Source organism: Saccopteryx leptura, chromosome 3 (assembly GCF_036850995.1).
Source record: "Saccopteryx leptura isolate mSacLep1 chromosome 3, mSacLep1_pri_phased_curated, whole genome shotgun sequence".
Classification (NCBI taxonomy): domain Eukaryota; kingdom Metazoa; phylum Chordata; class Mammalia; order Chiroptera; family Emballonuridae; genus Saccopteryx; species Saccopteryx leptura.
This window is the reverse complement of record NC_089505.1, coordinates 130953847-130978008: the sequence shown is the minus strand read 5'-3', so window position 1 is coordinate 130978008 and position 24162 is coordinate 130953847. Positions and strand designations below refer to the sequence as shown.

General features: G+C 43.1%; 1 protein-coding gene across 2 annotated transcripts in view; it reads left to right on the top strand.

Annotated features, from left to right (window-relative positions):
• The window catches only part of DAB1 (DAB adaptor protein 1), a 313645-nt gene that overhangs the window by 7056 nt on the left and 282427 nt on the right, over window positions 1-24162 (top strand). For both annotated transcript variants that reach the window (XM_066376400.1, XM_066376399.1), the window contains exon 2: window positions 14354-14556. In XM_066376400.1, coding sequence (XP_066232497.1) covers window positions 14490-14556 — 67 coding nt within the window. In that variant the 5' untranslated portion in view covers window positions 14354-14489. The remainder of the gene's footprint in view (window positions 1-14353; window positions 14557-24162) is intronic.

The following is a 24162-nucleotide window of genomic DNA, read 5'->3' as shown; positions in this document are numbered from 1 at the left end:
GTGGGGAGGAGGAGCTCAGCCGGGAGTTCGGGGAGGCGTGCCGGAGTGAAGCCTGAAGGTCAGGTAAAGTTAACGAGTCAGATTTCATATCGCAGCGGGAATAGTTTCAGGTAATTATTTCCTGATTCATTTTGACAGATCTGTATTGAAAAACTAATAGGTAGACGGTATGGGAAATAAATATCGAAAACTTCTCCCTTTTCCTTCCAAAGTATAATATACAAATGAAATAGAGGGAAGGAAGGGCAAACAATATGTAATGAATACCTCCAGTACTACCAGATCATTTGCATGTATTATCTTATTTATTCCACTCAGCCACCATTAGGGGTAAAGCACCAGTTTTCCAGCTTTGCAGAGGTAGATGTTGAGGTACAAAGTCTTCAAGGGACTTGTCAAAGGTCGCGTATGCGGAATTTGGCGGTGTCTCGGCTTAAAATGTTCATGCTTCTTTTTGTCTTTGCCAGCTAGTGTATATGAATAGTGATGTATTTAAAGGTTCAGGTGACAGGTAGCGGTAAGGACACCAGAGTCAGAGCCTCAGGCTATTTGGTAGAGCTCCCTGCCCCCACAGGGGTGAGGAGGGATGTGGCATAGGATGGCCATGCAGAAAGGGACGGAGGAATTTCTCTGGAGTCTCAGAACTGGTCATGCAGCCTGACCTCACTGTGACTGGGATAACATTTTATAACAGGAAGGATCCTGGGTATTCCTGGGGAATTAGGTTATACTGTTCCCTTACAGGGACTCTGCTCACTGCCTGCCATCAGGTGTGCTCAGTTTCTACTTCTACTGAAACTGATCTCTCTTCTAATTGGACATTTCCTGCCTGCTGGTCTTTACTTCCCCTAACTCACAGCTTCTGCTCAGCCTCCTGCCCCCCCCCCCCCATGTCTTTTCACTTCCATGGCCTCTGGACAGAATCTGTTAGTGAGTTCAAATTCTTGAGGGAAAGAATATGCATATTTTTCTCACATATCTAGTTGGGATCTAACTGTTTCGGTCAGGTCAACAAGTGGCTGCTGGTCAGCCAGTGAATGTCCTTGGGTAAGGAACCGACCCCTGGTGCCATCAGCTGGGACTTGGGTTAGGGAGTGGGCATCTGTGCGGGCCATTATTGTGTCTATCCCAGTCCACCTGGTGGCCCCGAGATTCCCATCCAGCAGAATTCACGAATGCAAAATATACTCAAGGTCTATCTCTGATATCATCAGTTCAGGATCATGCTGGCCCTGAAGACACGTGTACATTTTCTTAGCCAGGATGCTTGTTTTTCAAACTTTGCTACATATTCAAATCACCTGGGGAAGTTTTTAAGCCTCCCCAGTGGCCTGGTTGTGCCAGCTGAATGAGACTCCCCTGGTGGGAGGCAAGTTGTCAATAGTATTTTTTTCCGGCTTCTCTGGTGATTCCACTGTGCTGCCCTATGCCTCACTAGAGCCTGGTGTGCTAGGGGAAGTCGCATATGAGACTGGTGTCCAAGCAGGGGGTGCGTGCCAGGCTGAGGCTGGAGTGCAAGGGAAAGGGTACGTGTGGTCCGGGAAGCCTTCCCTTGGAGGGGAGCTGGAACGGAGATTCAGAGGCGTTTGCCGGGGTAACAGTGAGGAGGCTGTTTCATGGAGAGGAAGCAGTTTGCCCTGCCGATTGCTCAGTATTTGCCCAGTGTGATTGAATTTTTATGTTTCTTTGAGAAAGTTTAAATAAATACATTCACAAATCAGTTAACAAACAAGAGCTCCGTCGTCAGCATCCATTCCCCTTTGTGGCCTTAGGAAAGCGCAGCCCTGCGGTTATCACTGTGGTGGTTTCTGTGAGGGAGATCATTGTGGAAATCGGTTGCTGCCATCAACCAGGGACCCTTTTGCAGAGAAATTTGAGCCGTCTGTGTGTGCCATGCTCCAGTGATCGAGATGGGGCTAGCGGGTCATTAGCGAAGCAGAGAAAGATGATGGGCCTTTTTTTTTTCCCCCAAAGGAAAGTGGTAAAAGTTAGATGTTTGAGAAGAGAGAAGAAGTCAAATAGGATGTCTGTGATGGGAGAGAGCATGTCACCCATGTCTGGGCTGTCTGGGCAGGGAGAAGGTGGCATCTCTGGGCAGAGACCTTGAGTGGGGCCAACAGGAAGGGCCATTGCTTGGGCAGCCGACCAGTCCACATTGCGATCCAGACTGTCACTGGAATGGGGACAGCTTCAGGATGAGCCCCTGCGCAGGGGCACCCTCAAAGCCAGGCAGCTTGGGGACATCTGTTGCACACTCCCCAGGGTTGCCACGTACAGATGTTGGCCTGTGTTTTCCTTTTTTTCCATTGTCAATTTTGAAGATAATGAAATGCAGCTTGTGGAAAGGAGAATAAATAATGGCAGTGTATATTTTAGGAAAATCAGCAGGTGAAGCTGCCAAATGCGGCATTTGTTTATTTAAAATCCCCTTCACAGGGAGGGCCTCATTAAATACTTGTCTCTGTTTTCTGCAAGACCCCCTGGAATAGCAGCAGCTCAGCAGATTTAGCAGCCAGGGTGCGCCCTAGGCCCCGACTTCTGAAGGGCCCCACAAAACCCCAACTTGACACTTTTTTCTAATGTAAGAGGCCCAATATTTTCTTCTGTGCCCAGGGCCTCAACCGCTCTTAATCTGCCTCTGACTCCCTGTTACTCAAAGGCATTGGGGAGGGAGCAGGGTTGACAGTAGAGGGTGGTCAGTCGTGAGTGCAAATAAACAGTGTGCCCGCCTCCTTACCTGGCGAGTGGGGTTAAAATCAGGAATGGCATCCTAGCTACGACGCCGGTGAGGGAGATGCCCCTTTAGGAGTAGTGTTGGGGGACAGGGATGAAGGCCACCTGAGGCCAGTCCCCGCCTCGGGAGGGTGTAGCAGCCGCGAGGCCTCCAGCATGTACCGCAGGGTCTGCTGTGCACAGAGTAGGTGCTCAGGAAATGTGTGTTGCATTGATGTGATTTACAGAACCTGCGATGCACTGGTGAAGGAGTTGAGGATGCTTGTCTTCTTACTTTTTTTCTGAAGATTCATTTATCTAGGACATTTGGAAAGGGAAATAAAAGAGCATAAGATTTTATTTTACTTTTTTTTTTGGTAACATTTTAAACCTGGTAGCAGCATTGATGCTGCAGTCCCCAGCTGGCCCCCAGGGCCCGCATCTCTGGCCTCCAGTCCTGGACCGTTCCTGGACTGGCACCATCTCCAGGGAACCCGAACTCTGTCAGTCACTCCCTATGAGACCACCATGATGGCCCTCTGTCACCTGCCAGTAGCCACCCCGCATAGATGAATAGTTTTTGAAGTCTGTATTCTGTGAAAACCCATGAATTTTTAAATATAAACTTACATACATGTGCTGCTTTTTTTGTTTGTTTTTTTACACGGACAGAGAGAGGGTCAGAGAGATAGGGACAGACAGACAGGAACGAAGAGAGATGAGAAGCATCAATCACTAGTTTTTCGTTGTGACACCTTAGTTTTTCATTAATTGCTTTCTCATATGTACCCCGACCATGGGCCTTCAGCAGACCGAGTAACCCCTTGCTTGAGCCAGCGACCTTGGGTCCAAGCTGGTGAGCTTTTTGCTCAAGCCAGGTGAGTCCATGCTCAAGCTGGCGACCTTGGGGTCTCGAACCTGGGTCCTCCGCATCCCAGTCCGACGCTCTATCCACTGGGCCACTGCCTGGTCAGGCACATGTGCTACTGTTGATCTGTATATTAAACTAATAAACTTTTCTGTTTATTTTAGGTAAGAATAATTATAAGTAGATAGAACAGAGTTTGATTTCTTTACCCCAGTGGATTTTATTTTATTTTATTTTAGTATTTCCTGAGCTGCATACTCCATTGTGTGAAGATTGTAGGGCCTGTTGGATTCCCATTTTACAGATGAAGAAATTGAGGCTCAGAGTGGTTATGCAGCTTAAGTGCCTTCAAGTTACCTAGGCAGTTGGTGGGAGTCAGGCAGGACTCCAGCCCCGCTCCGCTGACAGCTGACTGCTTTAGGTTCTGCTACCTACATTTCTGTAAAACCAGAGGTGAGGATTTTAGAAGATTGGGTAACGCAGGGCCGAAGTATGAAACACGGATGAAATTATTTTAGGTTTATATACTTGTTTTTCTGGTACTGGATAAGAGTTTAGGGAATGAATTTTCATAGTGTAATAAATACTTAATGAAACTGTGCGATCCATTAGTTAAATGAAATGTTCAGAAGTGTGCCATGTTGCTGTCACATAAATTCCTTTAATGTGGCTGAAACCTGGTTCTGGCTTCTGTTAGCCTTGAGTTTGATTAAAAAAAACACATTTTGTTCCTCCTTGCTGAAGGCTGACTAATATCTGAATAATAACAGTACCTGTCTTCTGGAACATAATATTTTACTTTTCTGGAACTACTTTCACATATCTTTCATTTATTTCTGGTCTTTTAATTTTTTGAAATATATCCAGCATTGTCCCATTTTACAGATAAATAAACTAATAAACCATTTAATTTTTTTTTATTCTAGATTTTACCCTTGAAAAGCCAGACCTCTAGCTAGCTATATCCTACTTACTTATTTTTCAGTTTAGTTATAAAAAGGAAGCATGCTTTGTTCATAGAGAGTTTAAAATGACTTGGGTGGCATTTTTAACCCTATTTAAAAGTATGAGTACTAAATCATGCAAAGTTAAGGGACACTGAATATTCTCTGTTGGATTTTTTGCAGACACAGTGCCAATGTCAATGCCCATGATAATACACCATGCTGATTTTATGAAAGCCTATAGATTCTTTTCATTTCCATTTCTGGTTTAAAGGGAAAAAAAAAACACCACTTTATTTGAGCATAGACTTTGTGAAACTTGTAACAGATCATATTTCCTCCTTTGCTCTAGCCTTTCAGAATCACACAGATGGATTTATAGCAGGGTTCTCCAAACTTTTTACACAGGGGGCCAGTTCACTGTCCCTCAGACCATTGGAGGGCTGCCAAATACAGTGGTCCTCTCACTGACCACCAATTAAAGAGGTGCCCCTTCCAGAAGTGCAGTGGGGGCTGGATAAATGGCCTCAGGGGGCCGCATTGGGGACGCCTGATTTATAGCCTATCTTCTGCAACTGGACAGATTTTTAAATTTTTTTTTTTTTGCTGCCCTATCCTTGCTTCTGCCCTCACCTTCATTTTTAATCTTTTGACCCTTCCCTTCAGTTTTACTCATTTATTAATTTTACCCTGTTATAGAGAATGGCTTTCTATAAAGCTTTCCATAAACTGCCTCAATTTCTTTCCTTCTTTCTTTCTTTTTTTTTTTTTTTCATAATGTCAGGTAAACATAACTAACAAACAATATAGCGAAGATGAGCTCTCTGGCCAAGCAGTGTGTTCTAATTCTGTGATGTTTCTCCCTATTCTTGACACACACACAGTTATGGCGAGACAGCACTGACCGGGTCCATAGTAAGGTTGTTAATCTATCAACTTTGTGGCCTGCAGAGTTTTAAAGCCAGGGATATGTTCTGTCCATGTATTATTTTTCTTGGAGGTTTTGATCAAAGCTGGCGATGGCCTGACATTCTCTGTGAGGATGGTGGCACTTTATCAGCCAAGAGAGATATGGTATTTTTGAATTGCATGCTGCCAAAGTTCCTACAGCATTTGCTTTGGACGTTGTCACCCCCAGCAGCTATTAATAAATGTTGCCATTGGGTTCCCGCAGAACCTTACTCTTTCCTATTTTCTTGTCCCTGGAGAGAACAAGTAAGCAGCATGAGCAAATTTGAGTCATTTTCCAAATGGGCTAATCAGATCAGTAGCTCTTGACATATTTAAAAAACAACAAAACAACAACGGTTAAAGGCTTAGTTTTAGGGATGGAGAGGGAGATGAACCAGCAAAGTCTACCTCTGACTAAGTAGTTAATAATTACCATGATCTGTGAGGACAGGTAGCTGAAAGGTGTTAGTAGGCAGATTCACGGCATGGAGGTGTAGTCTGGAGAGGAAGGCCAGAGTTCAGGAAAAGAGACCTCTCAAAACAACCTTGGTTCAGAGGCTTCTGCCAGGTCAGATAGTCCAGGCAGGTATGGGGTGAAGTTAGAATCTGTAATGAAAACTGACAGCTATAAACTAATTTTAAACTCAGCTAGCCTTGGGAGTTAGGAAGCATGTTGTCTAGACTAGAGGGCTAGAATGGGTCTGAACTTAAAAGAGAGGCCAGAACTAGCTTTGTTACATGTCTCTGACTAGGGTCTGAGCTAGGCTTTTTCTTCCTTTAGAAAAAATATTTTTTGGCCCTAGCCAAGTACTCAGTTGGTTAGAGCATCCATCCCCATGCTTTGGGGTTGCGCGTTCAATCCCTGGTCAGGGCACATATAGGAGTCAACCAAAGAATGCATGAATGGGTGGAACAGCAAATAGATCTCTCTCTCCCTCCCTCTCTCCTCTTCTCCCTCTCTCCCTCTCTCCCTCTTTCTCCCTTTCCCCCTCTCTCTTTCCCTTTCTCTCTCTCCCTCTTTCTCCCTCGTTCTCCCTCCCTCCCTCCCTCCCTCCCTCCCTCCCTCCCTCCCTCCCTCGATCTTTCCTTCTTTCATTCTCCCTTTCTTTCCCTTCTTCTCTTGAAAAAAATCAATATATATATATTTAAATTTGGAAATCTTAACCCTTTGAGTAGTACGAACGTTCATGTACGTCCTCGTGCCTCCTGACCATCCAGAGTATGATCGTACCTGTGAAAGGCAACATTGAAAAAAGGCAAATGTATGTTCTTCTTGTTTCCATAAATTGGTTATCAAACAAACATGATTTTAAGTTAGTAAAACTGGAACTGGAACTGAAAAAAACAAACAAAAAAAACCTCACTCCAGAGAGTCAGTGAGCATGAAAAAGTTCCCTATTCAAAGGGTTAAAATTACAGGAGAAAGTATAGAAATATACTTTCTCTTTATCATTTGTGTATTTCCTCCTCTTTATTATATGCGTATATGCACACACATCTGTCTGTGTGTATGTACATGTATACCTGTGTATGTTTTCTTCCTGAATCATTTAAGAGTAAGGTGCAGATATCTCAGCCCTTTATTCCTGAATGCTTGGGGGTATTCCCTAAGAAGATGTATATTCTCTTACACAGCCACAGAAAAGTTATCAGATTAAATAAATTTAACATTGATACCATATATTCACCTAATTTACCCATTCATGTTCAGATTTGTTAATTGGCCCAGTAATTACACTGTAGCATTTCTTTTCTCTTCAGTACCAGATCCAGTACAGGTATTACATTGAGTTGTTATATCTGTTTAGTTTCTTTTATTCTAAAATATATCCACAGCCTATATTTTTCTTTTATTAATGCATTTTTGGAGAATACAGTCTTTGCTCCCATTTTTAAATGTACAGCCAGAATGGATTCCTGGCCATATACTACATGATAGCAACATGTTCTTCTCAGAGTATCACACGATACTCACATGTCCCTCTTTCTTAATGTTAGTTTTGATAACCTAATTGAGGTGTTCCAGTTCTCCATTGTATATCACAGATTTTTCCCTTGCAGCTATAAACAGTAAGTGAGAAGACACTAAGACCTGCAAATGTCCTGCTTCTCATCAAAAATTTGCCCTGGTTTTAGCATTTATTGGTGATTCTTGCCTGTTTAAACTTTATTTCACTTTTTTTAAAAGATTTTATTTTATTAATTTTAGAGAGAGGATAGAGAGAAAAAGGGGTGGGAGGGAGGGATGTGAAGCATCAACTCATAGTTACTTCTTGTATGTGCCTTGACCAGACAAATACAGGGTTTCGAACTGGCGACCTCAGCATTCCAGGTTGATGCTTTATCCACTGTGCCACCACAGGTCAGACTGGTTAACCTTTATTTTTATGACTGCAAAATGTTGATTTTATACTTTGGCATTACCTCTGTATTTACGAGGTAATATCTCTTCTAATCTGAGCAAGACAGCCTTAACTTTTTCCTCATTTGTTTATCTGTCTGTTATCAGTATGTATTCATGGATTCCTACTTTAAATTATATTGGTGTTTCAGTTCTGGATGAAGAAAGTAAGAGCTCTTCCAAGATGGCTTCTGTATCCTTGTGACATTCCCCCATCAGTGGTGTTTGTTTGGAGCACTTCCTTACTTTAGGGAAGAACAAGGTGTTTCAGGCTCATTTTATACTTGCCCTGTGCCAGCTTTGGAAAACTCCATTTCTCCAAGAACCCTGCCACTCCCCTTCCCATTTCTTTTACTGAGGAATGGTAGTAGAAACCAAAATCTAGGTATTAGGTATCACACTGTTACTGGGGCATCTTTGCTCCTAGACCTGTTCAGTGGACAGAGCTAGGAAATATATACATATAAACACATGCATACATCAGCATATGTCCACACACATACAGATACATGCATATGTTACGTGTATGCATCATGAGTTTACCCTGAAATGTCCAACTTCCGATCTATCCCCAGAGTTCTTTCCTGCCTTCCCTCTTATTTTAATGTCTATGCTTCCTTAGTGAGAACCTTGGCTCTCAAGAATTTCAAAACATTTATTCCTTTGCTCAGTCCTGTAATACATCTAAAATAGTTTCATGGCCCTGGCCGGTTGGCTCAGCGGTAGAGCGTCGGCCTGGCGTGCGGAAGCCCCGGGTTCAATTCCCGGCCAGGGCACACAGGAGAGGCGCCCATCTGCTTCTCCACCCCTCCCCCTCTCCTTCCTCTCTGTCTCTCTCTTCCTCTCCCGCAGCCGAGGCTCCACTGGAGCAAAAGATGGCCCGGGCGCTGGGGATGGCTCTATGGCCTCTGCCTCAGGCGCTAGAATGGCTCTGGTCGCGACAGAGCGATGCCCCGGATGGGCAGAGCATCGCCCCCTGGCGGGCATGCCGGGTGGATCCTGGTCGGGCGCATGCGGGAGTCTGTCTGACTGCCTCCCCGTTTCCAGCTTCAGAAAAATACAAAAAAAAAAAAAATAGTGTCATGATACTACCCAAAAAGCCTACTAAAAAGAGTTTGAAGTTTGCTTGCGGCTCCCTGTGACTGAACTCTGCCCAAGGCTGAGTGTAAACAATCAATTCTGTATTCTGGAAATTATTTGGATTAGTTCTTTCTCTCCTACCCCTTTAGGGATTGTGTTTATGAAGTTCATCTCAAATACAATAGGATTAATTTGTTTCAGTCCACTTCCAGTTTTAGCCTTCCCCCCACTTCCCATCCCTATTAATTTAATTTTTTTCAGGCATGTAGAATATTAATGTGTTTCCTAGTGTGGCTTTATGTGAAAAGCTATAGCTTTTCTGGGAAGTGGCACTCTCTGCCTCATCCTTCTACCTAGTCCCAGCTCTCTGCCACCCAGGATCTCCCCATGTAGAAAACCAGCTTCACTGTCTTTTGGTTTGTTTGCCCTGTGTTTCTTTCTGTGAAGATAAACAGATTTATGTCTCTTCCTTTATTTTTTTTTTCTGTATTTTTCTGAAGTGAGAAGCTGGGAGGCAGAGAGACAGACTCCCACATGAGCCTGACCAGTATCCACCCGGAACGCCTACTAGGGGATGATGCTTTGCCCGTCTGGGGCCCTTGCTCTGTTGCAACTGGAGCCATTCTAGTGCCTGAGGTGGAGGCCATGGTGCCATCCTCAGTGCCCAGGGCTAACTTTGTTCCAATGGAGCCTTGCCTGTGGGAGGAGAAGAGAGAGATAGAGAGAAGGGAGGGAGGGAGGGTGAAGAAGCAAATGGGCGCTTCTCCTGTGTGACTGGGAATTGAACCTTGGACTTCTACACGCCGGGCTGATGCTATACCACTGAGCCAACCAGCCATGCCTCTCTTCCTTTGTTATATAAAAGGTAGCATGCTGTAGAATGAGCTAGGCTCCTGAAGTGCCCAAGGCTCGTCAGCCTTCAAAATCTTGCATACTTGGTTGGTGCTTATCTTTTAAGTTCAGGTGAAATAACATAAGTTTAACCATTTTAATGTGCATAATTCAGTGGTATTTTGTACGTTCATAATGTACAACTATTATCTCTATCAAGCTAACATTTTCATCCCCCCAAAAAAAGCCAGTGTAACCAATAGGCAGTGACTCCCCCTTTCTTGCTTCCCCTAGTCCCTGCGACTAGTGTGTTGCTTTCTGTCACTGTGGATTTATCAGTTTTGGGTATTTCATATTAATGCACTCATATAACATGTGATCCTTTGTGTCTAACTTTTTTGACTCAGAGTGATGTTTTCCAGGTTTATCCATGTTGTGCCATGTATCAATACATCATTCCTTTTCAGGGCTGAATAATATTCCGTGGTATGAATGCAACATGTTTTTTTGAATCTGTTCACCAGGTAATAGACATTCAGGAAGGTTTGACCGAAGTTTGGGCAAGAATACTCTACCCTATGCTACTTATTAGTATTAGTCATGTGACTATGAATAAAGTACTAAACTGGGTTGTGCCTCACTTTCCTCATTTGTCAAATGAAGATAATATCTAATTTTCAAGTGGTTGTAGGGTTGAATATATAAGAAGTTGATAATATAGTACTTGGTAAATAGTGAACCTTTTGACCATAGAATAGTGTCAGGAGAGGGGTGGTTGGGGGAGGGAGTGCACCAATTTGTGTTACAGAAGGTGTTCTAGTGTGTGTGTGTTCTGTAGGAGCTGCTTAAACCTTTGTGCTTTGTTGTTGTTAAGTCCTATCTGTTTTCTCTGCTTGTGTTTCCCCACCCCCCAATCACTGAACATGGGATTTTACATTTAGAAGCGGTTTGCTAGACAAAACATTGGTAGTGGCATGTTACATAATTCACATTCCGATTTGAAGAGCTCATTATAAAAAACCTGACACACTTCAGGAATATTAAATTACTGCAGATTGTGCGGGGCAAAGAAACATTATTGAAGCATTTCAAAATTCTAGGCGAGCCTGAATTTAACTGATAGGGTTTCACAGCTTTTGCTGGGGAAAAATGATTTCAGTTGTCACATGGTTTCTGGCCCTAGAGGACTTTAATCTCCTTAATTACAAAGAAACGAATTTCCTAAATAATTTGGAGTTACTTCACAGCATTTGCTCAACCTCTGCTTTTTGGAAAATTAAAAGGGGATGCCAGGGTCCTGGCCACGGTACGTTCTCTCTGTACTGCAGCTTCCTTATTCGAGTTTTTATTCAAAGTGATGCTGGTTTCCTTTCATTACTGATACAGGGATGTACTTCAGAAATTCACAAGTAATGCTTATTATAACACTTGAACACAATCACATTTTGTCAAACAAGTGACGCTGGAGATTCCTGCAGAATAGGGACAGGTGCTGTACTGTGGCTTACAAAGTTGGAAAGGAGAAAGGGCCCCAAATCCAATCCAGTTTATACACTGACTTTTACAGCTCTGATCAAACTTGGCTAATGGGATGGGAGCCCCACTGTTGGAAATGTCTCCACAGGGCCGCAATAGCAGTATACCTTTGCTATGTCTTCTGAGCGGCATTTAGGAGGTCACAATAAGAAACATAAACAACAAAGAGCTGGGCTTTGCCCTTCTTGAAATTGTGTAACTTTTATATATTTCAATTCATTTTTGTATTTTTGGATTAGGTACCTACTGTGTGCAAGACCTGCGTGATGGGAATATCTTTGATTCTATTATTTCCTGCAATTCGTCCTTTGCGGATTTAAGCTGCCTTAGTTTTCTCTTCTGTTAAGGAAGATAATAATAATATGGACTTGTGGTCACATACCCGACATGTGACCTTGAGCAGTTAACATAGGAAACTATGGATGCCTAATATTTACCAAGTACTTGCCAAGTAATGTGCCAGGCACTCTTCAAGTATGTTACGCATGCGATCACACTTAAATTTTCCACAGCAGTTCTATGCAATTAACATTGTCATCCCCATTAAACTGATAAACTGAGGCAGAGAAGGGTTGAGTAACTTCCTCAGTGTCACATCGCTTGTATGACAAACTATGAAGCTCCAAACTATGAAGCTGGCCAAACATCAGATCGTAACAGAAGTAGGGAAAGATTCCATTTCATGGAGGGGTCAGAAAGTCTTTCTGCCTGAGGTATGTCTTTGAACTAAAGCTTGAGAGGGTCAATAGAATACCAAAGAAGACTTGAAAAGAAATATTCCTCAGAAGAGTCACACAAGGGAAAATCGGGACGATGGGAAAGTATATCACCTCCCTGCTAGACTTATGCTCCCTTTTATTAGTTTGTTAATTTCAAGCCTCCTTGCACACACTGGCCCTTCTGTGTGGAATAACCAGTCATTCCTTGATTATAGATGCACGTATTGAGTACCTATTGGTCTTTTCCTTTATCATCCATGGAGAGAAGCATCATTCTTCAGGATCTCACACTGTAGGGCTTCTGCTCGGTGACTCTAACAAGCAAAGGTGAACAGTTGATCCTTTGTGCTCCAGGATGCTAGGTATTTGTTTTAGTTGACGTCATGTGCATTGCACTCTTTTACATGACTGACATCTCTTCTAGACTGAGCTCCTTGGGGGACAGGAATCAGGCTTGGACTGTACTCTAGGCCAGCATGATTGCACAGTAAATGTTTGTTGATGTGAAGGAGACAGGATTTGTACCTGGTTGGTAGTAGATTCTAAGTAAAGACTTGTAACAAAAATGTAAGTATTATTAGTAAAATTAATTATGTCCATATATAAGTGAGATTTTTGACTCTGTTGTATCTCAGAGAATGTCGCCCTTTGGGGGAGCGAAGGGGGTAGGCTGGTGGCACAGTGCAGATAGGTAGCACACCAGTGGCAAGGAATGTCCTTCTTTTCTATGAATAATTTCATGGACCTCATTCTAGGAAGATAATTTTTCATTTTCCTTGGTTGTAGTCTTAGATCCTTTGTTTCAGGCACCTTTCATTCAGGGCTAGTGTCCTTTAAAAAAGTAGCATATTAAAAACAAACAAACAAAGCAGGTATCTTTAGATAAGGTGGAAATTTCCCCAAATATAAGCCTTACTATAATTTTATGTGGCTTTTATACGAGACCTTCTAGTTAAGCCATCTTTAGTTGTCATGATTAATAGGTGTGGGTCATTATCACTTTTGAGCTGAAACTGGCATTTAACGTCAGCCTTTTTAGTGTACAGTTCTAGATACTGGGATGGGTTAGGAATTGGCTATACAATTTGAAGATTTGTTTCTAATCTTTTCATTGATTTGAGAGAGAGAGAGAAGAAGAAAGGGGGGAAGGGAGAGAGAGAGAGAGAGAGAGAAGCATCAGCTCATTGTTCCATTTAGTTGTCCCATAGTTGTACACTCATTGGTTGCTTCTTAAACATGCCCTGCCCAGGGATTGAACCCATGACCTTGGTGTGCCAGGATGATGCTCTATCCACTGATCCACCCAGCCAGGGTCTGAAGATCTATTTCTAGTAGCCTAATTAGCCAAACTTGATCAGATCCTTGGCAACTTAAGCTATCGTATAATATTATGTTAATACTATTTAAAAATGGATAACTAGTGAAATGTTTATTTTCAACTAAACTTTCAGGTATAACTATCAGATAGTCACTGGGAAAGACTGTTGATTTGACACAGGAAATGCATTCATTCAATTTGGTGAAATCAAATGAGATAATGTATGTGAAGCAGTAGCTGAGGGCATAGTGTATATTAAGTGCACAGTAAATACTAGCTGTAATTGAAGTGGTTGTATTATCGTTATTATCTCTCCCCAGCACAGTGTTTGAACTTAATAGTACCTAGCAGTGTGCAATGCATATTTATTAAAAAGAAATAATGAATGAACTGTGTGTCTGCCTGTTTCTTTTCTTTTTCTCCCAACATTAAATGCTTGTCTGCTCTTATAGCTGGGGGGAACGCTGACATAAACATTGGCCTGCTGGAAGTTTCTCAGTCCCATTTGTCACCTTATCCTTCGAACCCAATTGTATGTTAACTCTGTGTCCCCTCTGATGCCTGCCAGTGAGGGACAGACCACAGGTTACTCCCCTGTGATCTGCTCTAGTGGCCAAGGCTCTGATCAAGCTTGCCTGATGGATGGGTGCCCCGCTGCTGGAAATGTCTCCACAGCGGTGCTCACGACATATGTCTTTGCTGTATTTTTCTGGGTGACATCTAGTGCTTGAAAATAAGAAACATAGAAAAACAAAGATCTGGGTTTGGCTCCCCCTTGAAAATCCAGGGTTCCAAAATCGGAGAGACAGTTTGGCAGATAGGCCTCTCACTCGCTTCATTGTGACCCCTGTCCGTGGCTTGATGAGATCATGAGTCATTTGTACATGGGGAGCAAGGCGCTCTTGGTTTTGTATGTTTGACAGCTTATTCCCCCTCCCTCCCAAGTTCTGTTTGACTTCAAAGGGGTAATGATTCTCTTTTCTTGATTTGCAGCGCTCAAAAGGAGTGAATGAAATGTGCAGCTCCGGGTGTCGTTTCTGAAGGGAGGCGCCGTTCTCTGAGAGAGGAGTCCTCCATGAGCCTGGCCGAGGCCCTGGATCTGTGTGCAGTGGACTAAGGATTTAGTAGGATGTCAACTGAGACAGAACTTCAAGTAGCTGTGAAAACCAGCACCAAGAAAGACTCCAGAAAGAAAGGTAGGGCTGAGTTTCTTCCTTTCCTCTGGCAGTACAGGAATGAGTGTTTGTCTTGGAAATGATGTATTACCTATCTTGTGATTTCATCTGGTTTTTTCAAAACTCACCAGCATTGTTGGGTGCTTTTTTTTTTTGTACTCATCATATAATTTTAATGGTTCTCCATTATTCTCTGGGTAAAATCCAAAATTCTTTCCCTAACACAATGCCCTTCCTGATATACCTGCTGCAGCAACATCTCTTCCTAAATCCCTCTGCCCCCAAGCCCTTTTTAACCCTGCTTAACCTCCCGGCATTCTGTCTGTTGTAGGTGACCGTTGCATATACCATTGGTTCTCAAACAAGCAGTACCAGACTCACCTGGAAGGCTTGTAAAAACAGATTGCCCAGTGTCATCCCCACCATTGGTTCCCTAGTTCTAAGATGGGGCCTGAAGCGTTGCCTTTATGACAGGTTCTCAGATGATGCAGATGTCATTGGTTCAGAAACCAATCTTTGAGAATCGCTGGACCCTTATTAATCCAGCCTGAAATCCTTTAGTGGCTGTCCACTTTTTGCCGGTTGGACTCTTCCTTGTTGTTCAGGTTTGGACTTAGTGGGACCTACTGGGGTCAGGGGTCGGGCTTCCCTTACTGCCTGAGTTCGGTTAGTTGCTCATTTGTTTTGCTTCTGTGGCACTTTGAGAGCATCTCAACTTATTAAACATTTTCTGTGTTTTTGTTTGTCAACTTGATTATACACCCCTTCAGACCATCTCTTGTTCACCCTTTCACTCCCAACACTTAGAAAATGCTGACACGGAGAAGGCATGTAGATGCCCGGGAATGAAGTCTGGTGTGTGTTGTACCATAATTAAGTAATTCTCTCCCTTTTCATGTTTTTAGAAGAATTTGGTCCTATTGCTTTATGATTGTGCCTTTCAGTAAGTGTGTTTCCCTGTTGTGTGAGTGAATGCAAGCAGCTTATTGTGTGTGTGTGTGTGTGTGTGTGGTTTCTCCCCATGCTTTCAGCTCTCTTCCTCCCCTATCTTCTCAGCTGTGTGGAGGAGGAAATCTTTCTGGTCTTGAAATCTGTTGATACGGGCTTGCAAACCCAGATGCCCTTGGTGGTTTTGTACAGGCAGTGATGTGTTTAAAACTTTGCTGGGCCTGCTCTGTCCTGTTTTGTGATGGCATTTATCTGGCACTCTCTGGAAACAAGGAACATAAATGTGTAATACACATGCAGCTTATGGACAGCCACAACCCCGTGAAGGACTATACATTTTGCTTTAGATGTTTGTTTGAAACACAGATATTTTGGAAATGGTCTATTTTATTCCCTAAAACTTAATGTAAGCCTTGCTTTTTTTGCATTGTGGTCTAAGCATAATAGAAAAATAGCAAGTAGATGAGAGAACGGATCTTGGGAGAACTGTTATGTGGGAAAAATCGCAGAACATAGTATGTGCTAGAATTTAAATACTTTTTCAGTGGTAACTGACAAGTTATATTTTTGCTTAAATTTAATCTTTCTGCTAAACTTGTGCTCTTGAATGTTTCATGCATTAAAAATTGTATCTTAGTGACTATCTTTTATTCTTAATTTTATCATACAAAACCAGAAGTATTTTAAAGAGAGGATTTGAGTTTTCAGAACATTGATTTAGTTGAGAATTTGAAATAGAATGTGAAGGTGACCTTTTTATATTCTTGTCATCTTCATGTCCTAGGAAGCTCTAAAACCAGCACAATACACATGCAAGGAATATCCTTTAGTAAGAGGCTAATACCATAGAATCTGAGCAGGTCAATCTTGGTCGAATTTGGGCTACACCATTTCCTATGTAACTGTGGAATATTATTTAACTCTCTGAGCCTCAGTTTCCTGTCCTAGAAAATGAGAATATATTACAGACATCAAAGGCTCACTATGAAGGTTAACTGAAATAAGGAAAATAAAACTCAGTCTAGTACTTGGCATATTTTAAAGACTCAACAAAGTTTAGCTTTGTTCCTCCTTTTCTCCTTTTCCCTCTCCCTTTCCCTTCCTAATTCTCTTCTTTTCTCATCTCCTCCTTTTCTATCATCTTTTTTTGTGTCTCTCCTCTCACTTCTTTTCTCTCTTTCTCTTATTCCATTTCTACCCCAGTCTTCCTCTGTGGCTTATCTTCATCATCATCATCCTCATCATCTTACATTGTTTTCTCTTACCCCATTGAAAAACCAAGGGGGCCTGACCTGTGGTGGCGCAGTGGATAAAGTGTCGACCTGGAAATGCTGAGGTTGCCGGTTTGAAACCCTGGGCTTGCCTGGTCAAGGCACATATGGGAGTTGATGCTTCCTGCTCCTCCCCTTTCTCTCTCTCTGTTTCTCTCTCTCTCTCTCCTTTCTAAAGTAAATAAATAAAATAAAAATAAAAAAAATTAAAAAAAAAAAGAAAAACCAAGGGGATCTCAAAAAGTATATTGCTGCCCTGGCCGGTTGGCTCAGTGGTAGAGCGTCGGCCTGGCGTGTAGAAGTCCCAGGTTCGATTCCCGGCCAGGGCACACAGGAGAAGTGCCCATCTGCTTCTCCACCCCTCCCCTTCTCCTTCCTCTCTGTCTCTCTCTTCCCCTCCTGCAGCCAAGGCTCCACTGGAGCAAAGATGGCCTGGGCGCTGGGGATGGCTCCTTGGCCTTTGTCCCAGGCGCTAGAGTGGCTCTGGTCGCAACAAAGCAACGCCCCGGAGGGGCAGAGCATCGCCCCCTGGTGGGCGTGCCGGGTGGATCCCGGTCGGGCGCATGTGAGAGTCTGTCTGACTGTCTCTCCCCGTTTCCGGCTTCAGAAAAATACAGAAAAAAAAAAAAAAGTATATTGCTGATTTGTCCCAGAGCAAGATTTAAAAAAATTGTTAGTAATTATGCAATAATGATAAACCATCTTTATTCTTGATATATATACTTGGCCCAAAGCACCATGAAAACACCCTCATATGTTAAAGCAAGAGAGAGAATGTCCTGTTAATAGGATTAATTTATTTCTTATTCTTCAGTGTTGGCTATAGAATAGTCAATATTTTAATAAGCAAATGTATATAACTGGGCCAAAACAAGTACAAGTTGAAAAGAAAACAGATGATATATGTGTTTGTGTGTGTGTTGTGTGTGTGTGTATGTATATGTGTATATGTGTGTATATATTGATATCTTGAGTCTTGAATATAATTAGATTGCTAAACTTTTACCAATACTTTCTCCAACTCTTCCTTGATTTTCTGTGGAGGCAATATGTAACCTTATGAGTAAGTTTATGTTTCTTTCTCCAGTCCTTAAGTACTCCTTTTTCTTGTCTTATTGCATTGGCTAGGTCTCTCAATACAATATTGAGTGATAGTAGGTATCTGTATCTTATTTTTAAACTAGTAGAAATGCTTCTAAATTACCTGTAAATGTGATATTATTTAAGTTTTCACTAAAGATTTTTTTATTAGTTCTTCATTTATCACTTTTTGGAAGGAATTTTTTTTTCTTTAATTTTTTTCTGAAGCTGGAAACGGGGAGAGACAGTCAGACAGACTCCCGCATGCGCCCAACTGGGATCCACCCAGCACGCCCACCAGGGGCAACGCTCTTGCCCACCAGGGGGCAATGCTCTGCCCCTCCGGGGCGTCGCTCTGCCGCAACCAGAGCCACTCCAGCGCCTGGGGCAGAGGCCAAGGAGCCATCCCCAGCGCCTGGGCCATCTTTGCTCCAATGGAGCCTTGGCTGTGGGAGGGGAAGAGAGAGACAGAGAGGAAGGAGGGGGGGGTGGAGAAGCAAATGGGCGCTTCTCCTATGTGCCCTGGCCGGAATCGAACCCGGGTCCCCCGCACGCCAGGCCGACGCTCTACCGCTGATGGAAGGAATTTTTGAATTTTGAATTTGCATGCTGAATTTTACCAAATGCTTTTTTATATTTATTTTAGTGCATACTTTTACTATTTTAATTTTTTCTTGCGGTGGATTTCACTGATAGATTTTCTAATCTTTACTTCCGAGGTAAATTCTACTTGTTCATGGTTTATTGTTTATTTATTTTTTTTAATGTGTGGATTTGAATTGCTGATACTTTTCTTAGGATTTTAATTCCTACATTTATCAACAACATTAATAAATAACTTTCTTTTCTTGAACAGTCTTTGTGCCTAGTATTAATTAAAGTTTATATAATGCTTTTAGTGATAAGGCTAAATAATATTTAAGCCTCTTTCTGGAAAAAAATATGTATTTTAGTTATTTCTCTTGACTTATTAAAAAGCTGTATATGCTTATAAAAATTTAGAAAAGACCACATAAGCATGCACAGTCTCATCAATGAAAAGTAACTGTTATTAACATTCTAAGTTAACATTGTAAGTTACTGGGCTGACCTTTCAGAGGTGCTTGAGATCGTATTCGTACAGTTTTATATCCTGCTTGGTTTTGGATTTTATATTGTAAGTACACTCCTTATATTATTACATGGTATTACAGCTAGAAGAGTTTTTCCCCATTGGCAAAATTCAGATAGTTTCTGGAGCAGATATTTTATTTCCTAAAAAAGAATACCTCATAACATGGGTCATCTGTTGTGAGAACGAGTGGCTTAAAGAAAGTTAAGAGGTCCTTTAGAATTTCTCACACGCCTGGCTCTTAAGGCAGATCATTGAAACCAAGTCAGACAGTTTTTTTTTTGTTTTTTTTTGTTTGTTTGTTTTTTCTTTTTCTTTCTTCTGAAGCTGGAAACGGGGAGAGACAGTCAGACAGACTCCCGCATGCGCCCGACCGGGATCCACCCGGCACGCCCACCAGGGGCGACGCTCTGCCCACCAGGGGGCGATGCTCTGCCCCTCCGGGGTGTCGCTCTGCCGCGACCAGAGCCACTCTAGCGCCTGGGGCAGAGGCCAAGGAGCCATCCCCAGCGCCCGGGCCATCTTTGCTCCAATGGAGCCTTGGGTGCGGGAGGGGAAGAGAGAGACAGAGAGGAAGGAGGGCGTGGGTGGAGAAGCAAATGGGCGCTTCTCCTATGTGCCCTGGCCGGGAATCGAACCCGGGTCCCCCGCACGCCAGGCCGACGCTCTACCGCTGAGCCAACCGGCCAGGGCCAAGTCAGACAGTTTTAAATGCAAGTCACACAGGGACATATGTCACCATAAAATGAGTTTCTAGACAGCCCATGTATGAGACATCACCAGGGTGTTGTTCACAATTTAAATAAGGAAGGGAAGAAAGTGGTGGGATTTCAAGTTATTTTCTTCATTTCATTTTTACCGGATTGTGTCACTACACACGCAGCTTGTCAGAAAGGGCACGTTACAGGAGTGGAATTTGATGGAGGACTGGAAGAAGAGAATGTATCTTTTCAGGATTGTTACCTGCCTTCAAAGGGGAAACAGTTGACACAATTCTTGTTACTTGTAATCCCAGCATCCAGCCACCCAGTAGAAGGCTGTGGTAGAGGGATGGGTCCCACGATGAGCATGCTCAGACATTTCTGGGGGCAGAGGCTGGGAGTTTTCAGTCAGCACCATTGGGAGCTTAGTGTTGTGGAAAGAGCACTAACTTGGGAGAGAGACAGACCTGGTTTTTAATACTAACTCTTCTCAACTGCTATGCAACCAGAGATGGGTATTTAGCCACTTGAGCCTTGCCTTCAAGGGTGTGTGTGTGTGTATGTGTGCGTGTGTGTGTTGTACTTGTCATCAGAAGGGTGAATAGTGTACATGGGTAAGGGGCCAGCGTGAGATCTGTACCGTGGCAGTGGCTTGGTCACTGTTAGTTCTTCCGCCCTCTTCCTTCTGAATTCATAGTTCAGCATTGCCTCCTGACTTTTTTAGAAACATCTAGAAATGAACTTATCACTTTTTTATATGTTTATATCAGCACTATACCTAAGGATAATGAGTTAACAACACCCTTCCTTACTATTTTCTCCCAGAAGGGTTTGGCTATAAGAATCAAGGTTCTGATGGAATCCAGAAGAAATTGGTGGTCACGTGGCAGCCACCTGAGCTGTGGAGCCGTAGCAAACTGAGTTTGTACCCTGGCTGTGCACCTCAATAACTGAAAATTTTTGAAGGTTTCTTTGAAACTTCTGATTTGTTTTGGTTAAGGAATGGTTTTAATCCTGCTATACTCAGGGTCTTGATCGCTGAACTGGTCAGTCAGCTTGGGAAAATAATTTCTGTAAATGGTGGCCAATCACACAGGAGTTTATAAAGTACTATCTTTTTTTTTTTTGCATTTTTTCGAAGCTGGAAATGGGAGGCAGTCAGACAGACTCCTGCATGCGCCTGACCGGGATCCACCCGGCATGCCCACCAGGGGTGATGCTCTGCCCCTCTGGGGCGTCACTCTGTTGCATCCAGAGCCATCCTAGCGCCTGAGGCAGAGGCCACAGAGCCATCCTCAGCGCCCGGGCCAACTTTGCTCTAGTGGAGCCTCAGCTGTGGGAGGGGAAGAGAGAGACAGAGAGGAAGGAGAGGGGGAGGGGTGGAGAAGCAGATGGGCACTTATCCTGTGTGCCCTGGCTGGGAGTCGAACCCGGGACTCCTGCACGCCAGGTCGACACTCTACTATTGTATTCATTATTCCACTGGATCCTCAGGACCCTGGGAGATTAATTTAAAATATGTGTATATAGCCCTGGCTGGATAGCTCGGTTTGTTAGAGCATCGTCCGGAAGTGTTGAGGTTGCCAGGTTGATCCCTAGTCAGGGCACATACAGGAACACATTGATGTTCCTGTCTCTCTCTCTCCCTCTCTCACTAAAATCAATCAATTATATATATATATATATATACTTATCAGGCCCATGGTGTAGAAATGGATACAGAAATTGTATTTTCTCAGCCAAATTTGAAACAAAGAAGAGGCATTAATTATTGGTACTTACTTAGTTCTTTTGTCCACATTTATCCAGCCCCAGCCAGAGCCCTGGGTGCACTAGGTGTTCTAGGGGAGAGACAGACACCTGGGAAGGGGTTCTGACTCTAGTCCATTTGTGAACTTCTACCTTAAGAGGCTCTTTTAAGGAATTTTATAGATCTTATCCTTCCCTGAAAAAAATTTTTTTTCTCTACTTTGCAACTTTTATTTATTCTCACTCTATTATTATTCATAAAATTGGCTTTATTTTTATTCCCAACTGATACTTAGTAATTAAATATTGCACATTTATCACAATAATAAAGCAAATTCTTATTAAAAATCTTTTTCTCACTGCTATCCTGACCAAAAGCAAGTGAATTTCCATCTTAATAAATACAAATAGCACAGTACTCTGAAAGTCTGTATACATTGAAACATAACTAGCTTCTCTAGAGGTTGAAGTACATAAACATTCATAAGGGATTAGTGTTTGGGGCTGACCAGAGTGTCTTCTCATCGATGAGGTCTTACCAGGACAATGACATGACCACAGTTACTTAGTTGATCAGTGACAGAACCAGGGCTGGAACCCAGGATTGACTCCTCAGCTGCTGCTGCTTCCGCTCGATAGATTTCAGAAACCTTGCATTCTCAGAGATACCTCTGTTTCCTCTTCTGTACACTGAGGACTCCTGGAAGAGCCCGTGCTTTAGCAATAGATAAAACTAAGTGTGAGTCATCCGCTTGCGTGTCTCAGGCTGGCTGCTTACACCTTTCCGAGCCTCAGCTTCTGCGCCTGTGAAGTGGGGATAACAGTACCTGTCCGAAAGTGTTATAATACAGATCACGAGTCAGAAATTTAAACACCTAACACAGTTCTCTGCACGTAGACTCAAGATAAGAACGTTTTCTCTTTCCCCTCATCTCTTCCACCCGCCCTGAGAGGCAGCACATCTCTTAGTGCTGTGGCATTTAAAGAGAGGTGAGAAGTACTCCTTTCCCCAGTGCTGCATGGGCTAATCAGCTAGGAAGAAAAAAACTGGTCCACCCTCAGATAGATGCTTGTTCCAAGAACAACTGGGAAAGTGAACAAGAAACGCCAAGGAAAACGGACCATCTTGTCAAGCTACAAACATTCGTTAATAGGCATCATTAATTGCGTGCCTCCTGCATGCTGGCCATTTTAGATAAATTGTTCCTAACGAGCCCAAATCTCGCATCACTTCAGGGAACACATTAAGAAAGTAATGCTCAGAGAGATCAAGAGGCTTTCCCACATCACGTGGCTGTCTGCCTGAGCTAGAGAGCACTAAGCCTGCCCAATGGGAAGGGCTGTGCCATTTTCCCTGAGTGCATTCTGTGGATTCACCCTGGGCCATGATGCTTAGGGTTGCAGAATGTGAAAAAAATGACAAAGGCTCCCCTGTTTTTAGGGGAGTGGGTATGGCAGCAGATTAGCCGCGTCATGTAAATTTACGGCACCATTCTGTCTTGGCAGGAGTTTGGATCTTGGTGAACTAATTGCTCTTTACCAACTCTGTGATTTGCAGGCTTTAGAAATTCAAAATCAAGGATTTAATTACAAGACCACATAAATTTCTCTGAGGTTGATCCATAAAGCTCATTGGCTGAGGGGTTTGGAAGAAAGGGAATATTGTTTTAGGTCAAAAAGTCCAGTTCTTCATGGTAAGGCTAACCGTCAGACCAGATGATGTGTGCTTGGGAGAGACTTCTGTTTTCTCTATGAGCACAGGATCTTGAATTTATTACAGGACACCTTGCTTGCTGTGGTCATTTCAGGAAGACAGTCTCATTTCAGGTTTCAGTGGTGGCTCTGTTCAGGGCCTCATTCTATCTGGTTCTAACTGACTTACAAGAAGTCAGGCTTTCCTTAAGCCCTGCTTCACATGGGGTTTCCTCCTTGAACTTATTCTGTAACCCAGCAGCATACTGTACAGGACAACATACCAAGCAAGCATTGTGAGATCTGGGCCCTGTCACCTTTTCTGTCACTTTGCCACACTGAGCCACACTGAGCTTCTGGTCCGAGGATGCCCCTCTCTGACTTCTGTGCATACTTTTTTCTCTGTTAGGTCATTTTTCTCACCCTATTCACTTGACTAACTCCTGGTCATCCTTCGGAACTCAGCAACTATTGGACTGGGCCATCGTCCTGAATGTTGGGAGCTCCAGGATGCCCTCCGTTAATCAATCACTGATTACAGCCCCTGTGACCTCCTAAATAGCTCTCAGATCCCATTCATTGTCTCTCCTCACTGCCTCTCTTCTGAAGATGGTCCCGGCTCTCCTAGCTCCCTCCTGAGTGGTCTTCAGGTTTTCTGTATTATCCATCTCCAAGCTATTCTCAACATTTCTCACTAAAGTGAAGATCTGATCAGGTCTCCCCTGGGCTTCAAACTCTTCAGCAAGCAGCTCCTACTTCCCCCAGGACAAAGTCCACACTGCTTATCGGGTTCCAGGGAGGCCCTGTCTGGTCTGACCTCTCCTTATCTTTCTAGTCACCTCTCTCACCACTTGTTCAGAATGATGCTCCCCTCTGGGGCTCAGCTGAACTAATTTCAGTTCCCTGTTCCTACCATGTGATTTTACACGTTTAGAATTTTACAAATGCTTTTCTTTTTTTCCTCCCAGGAATACGTTTTCCTTTATTCTTTTCAGAGGTTATTTCACTTTTGCGTTAATATAAAGTTAGGAATGGCTTCCCAGAAATGCTTCTGGTGATTCGTTGCAACCCTCCT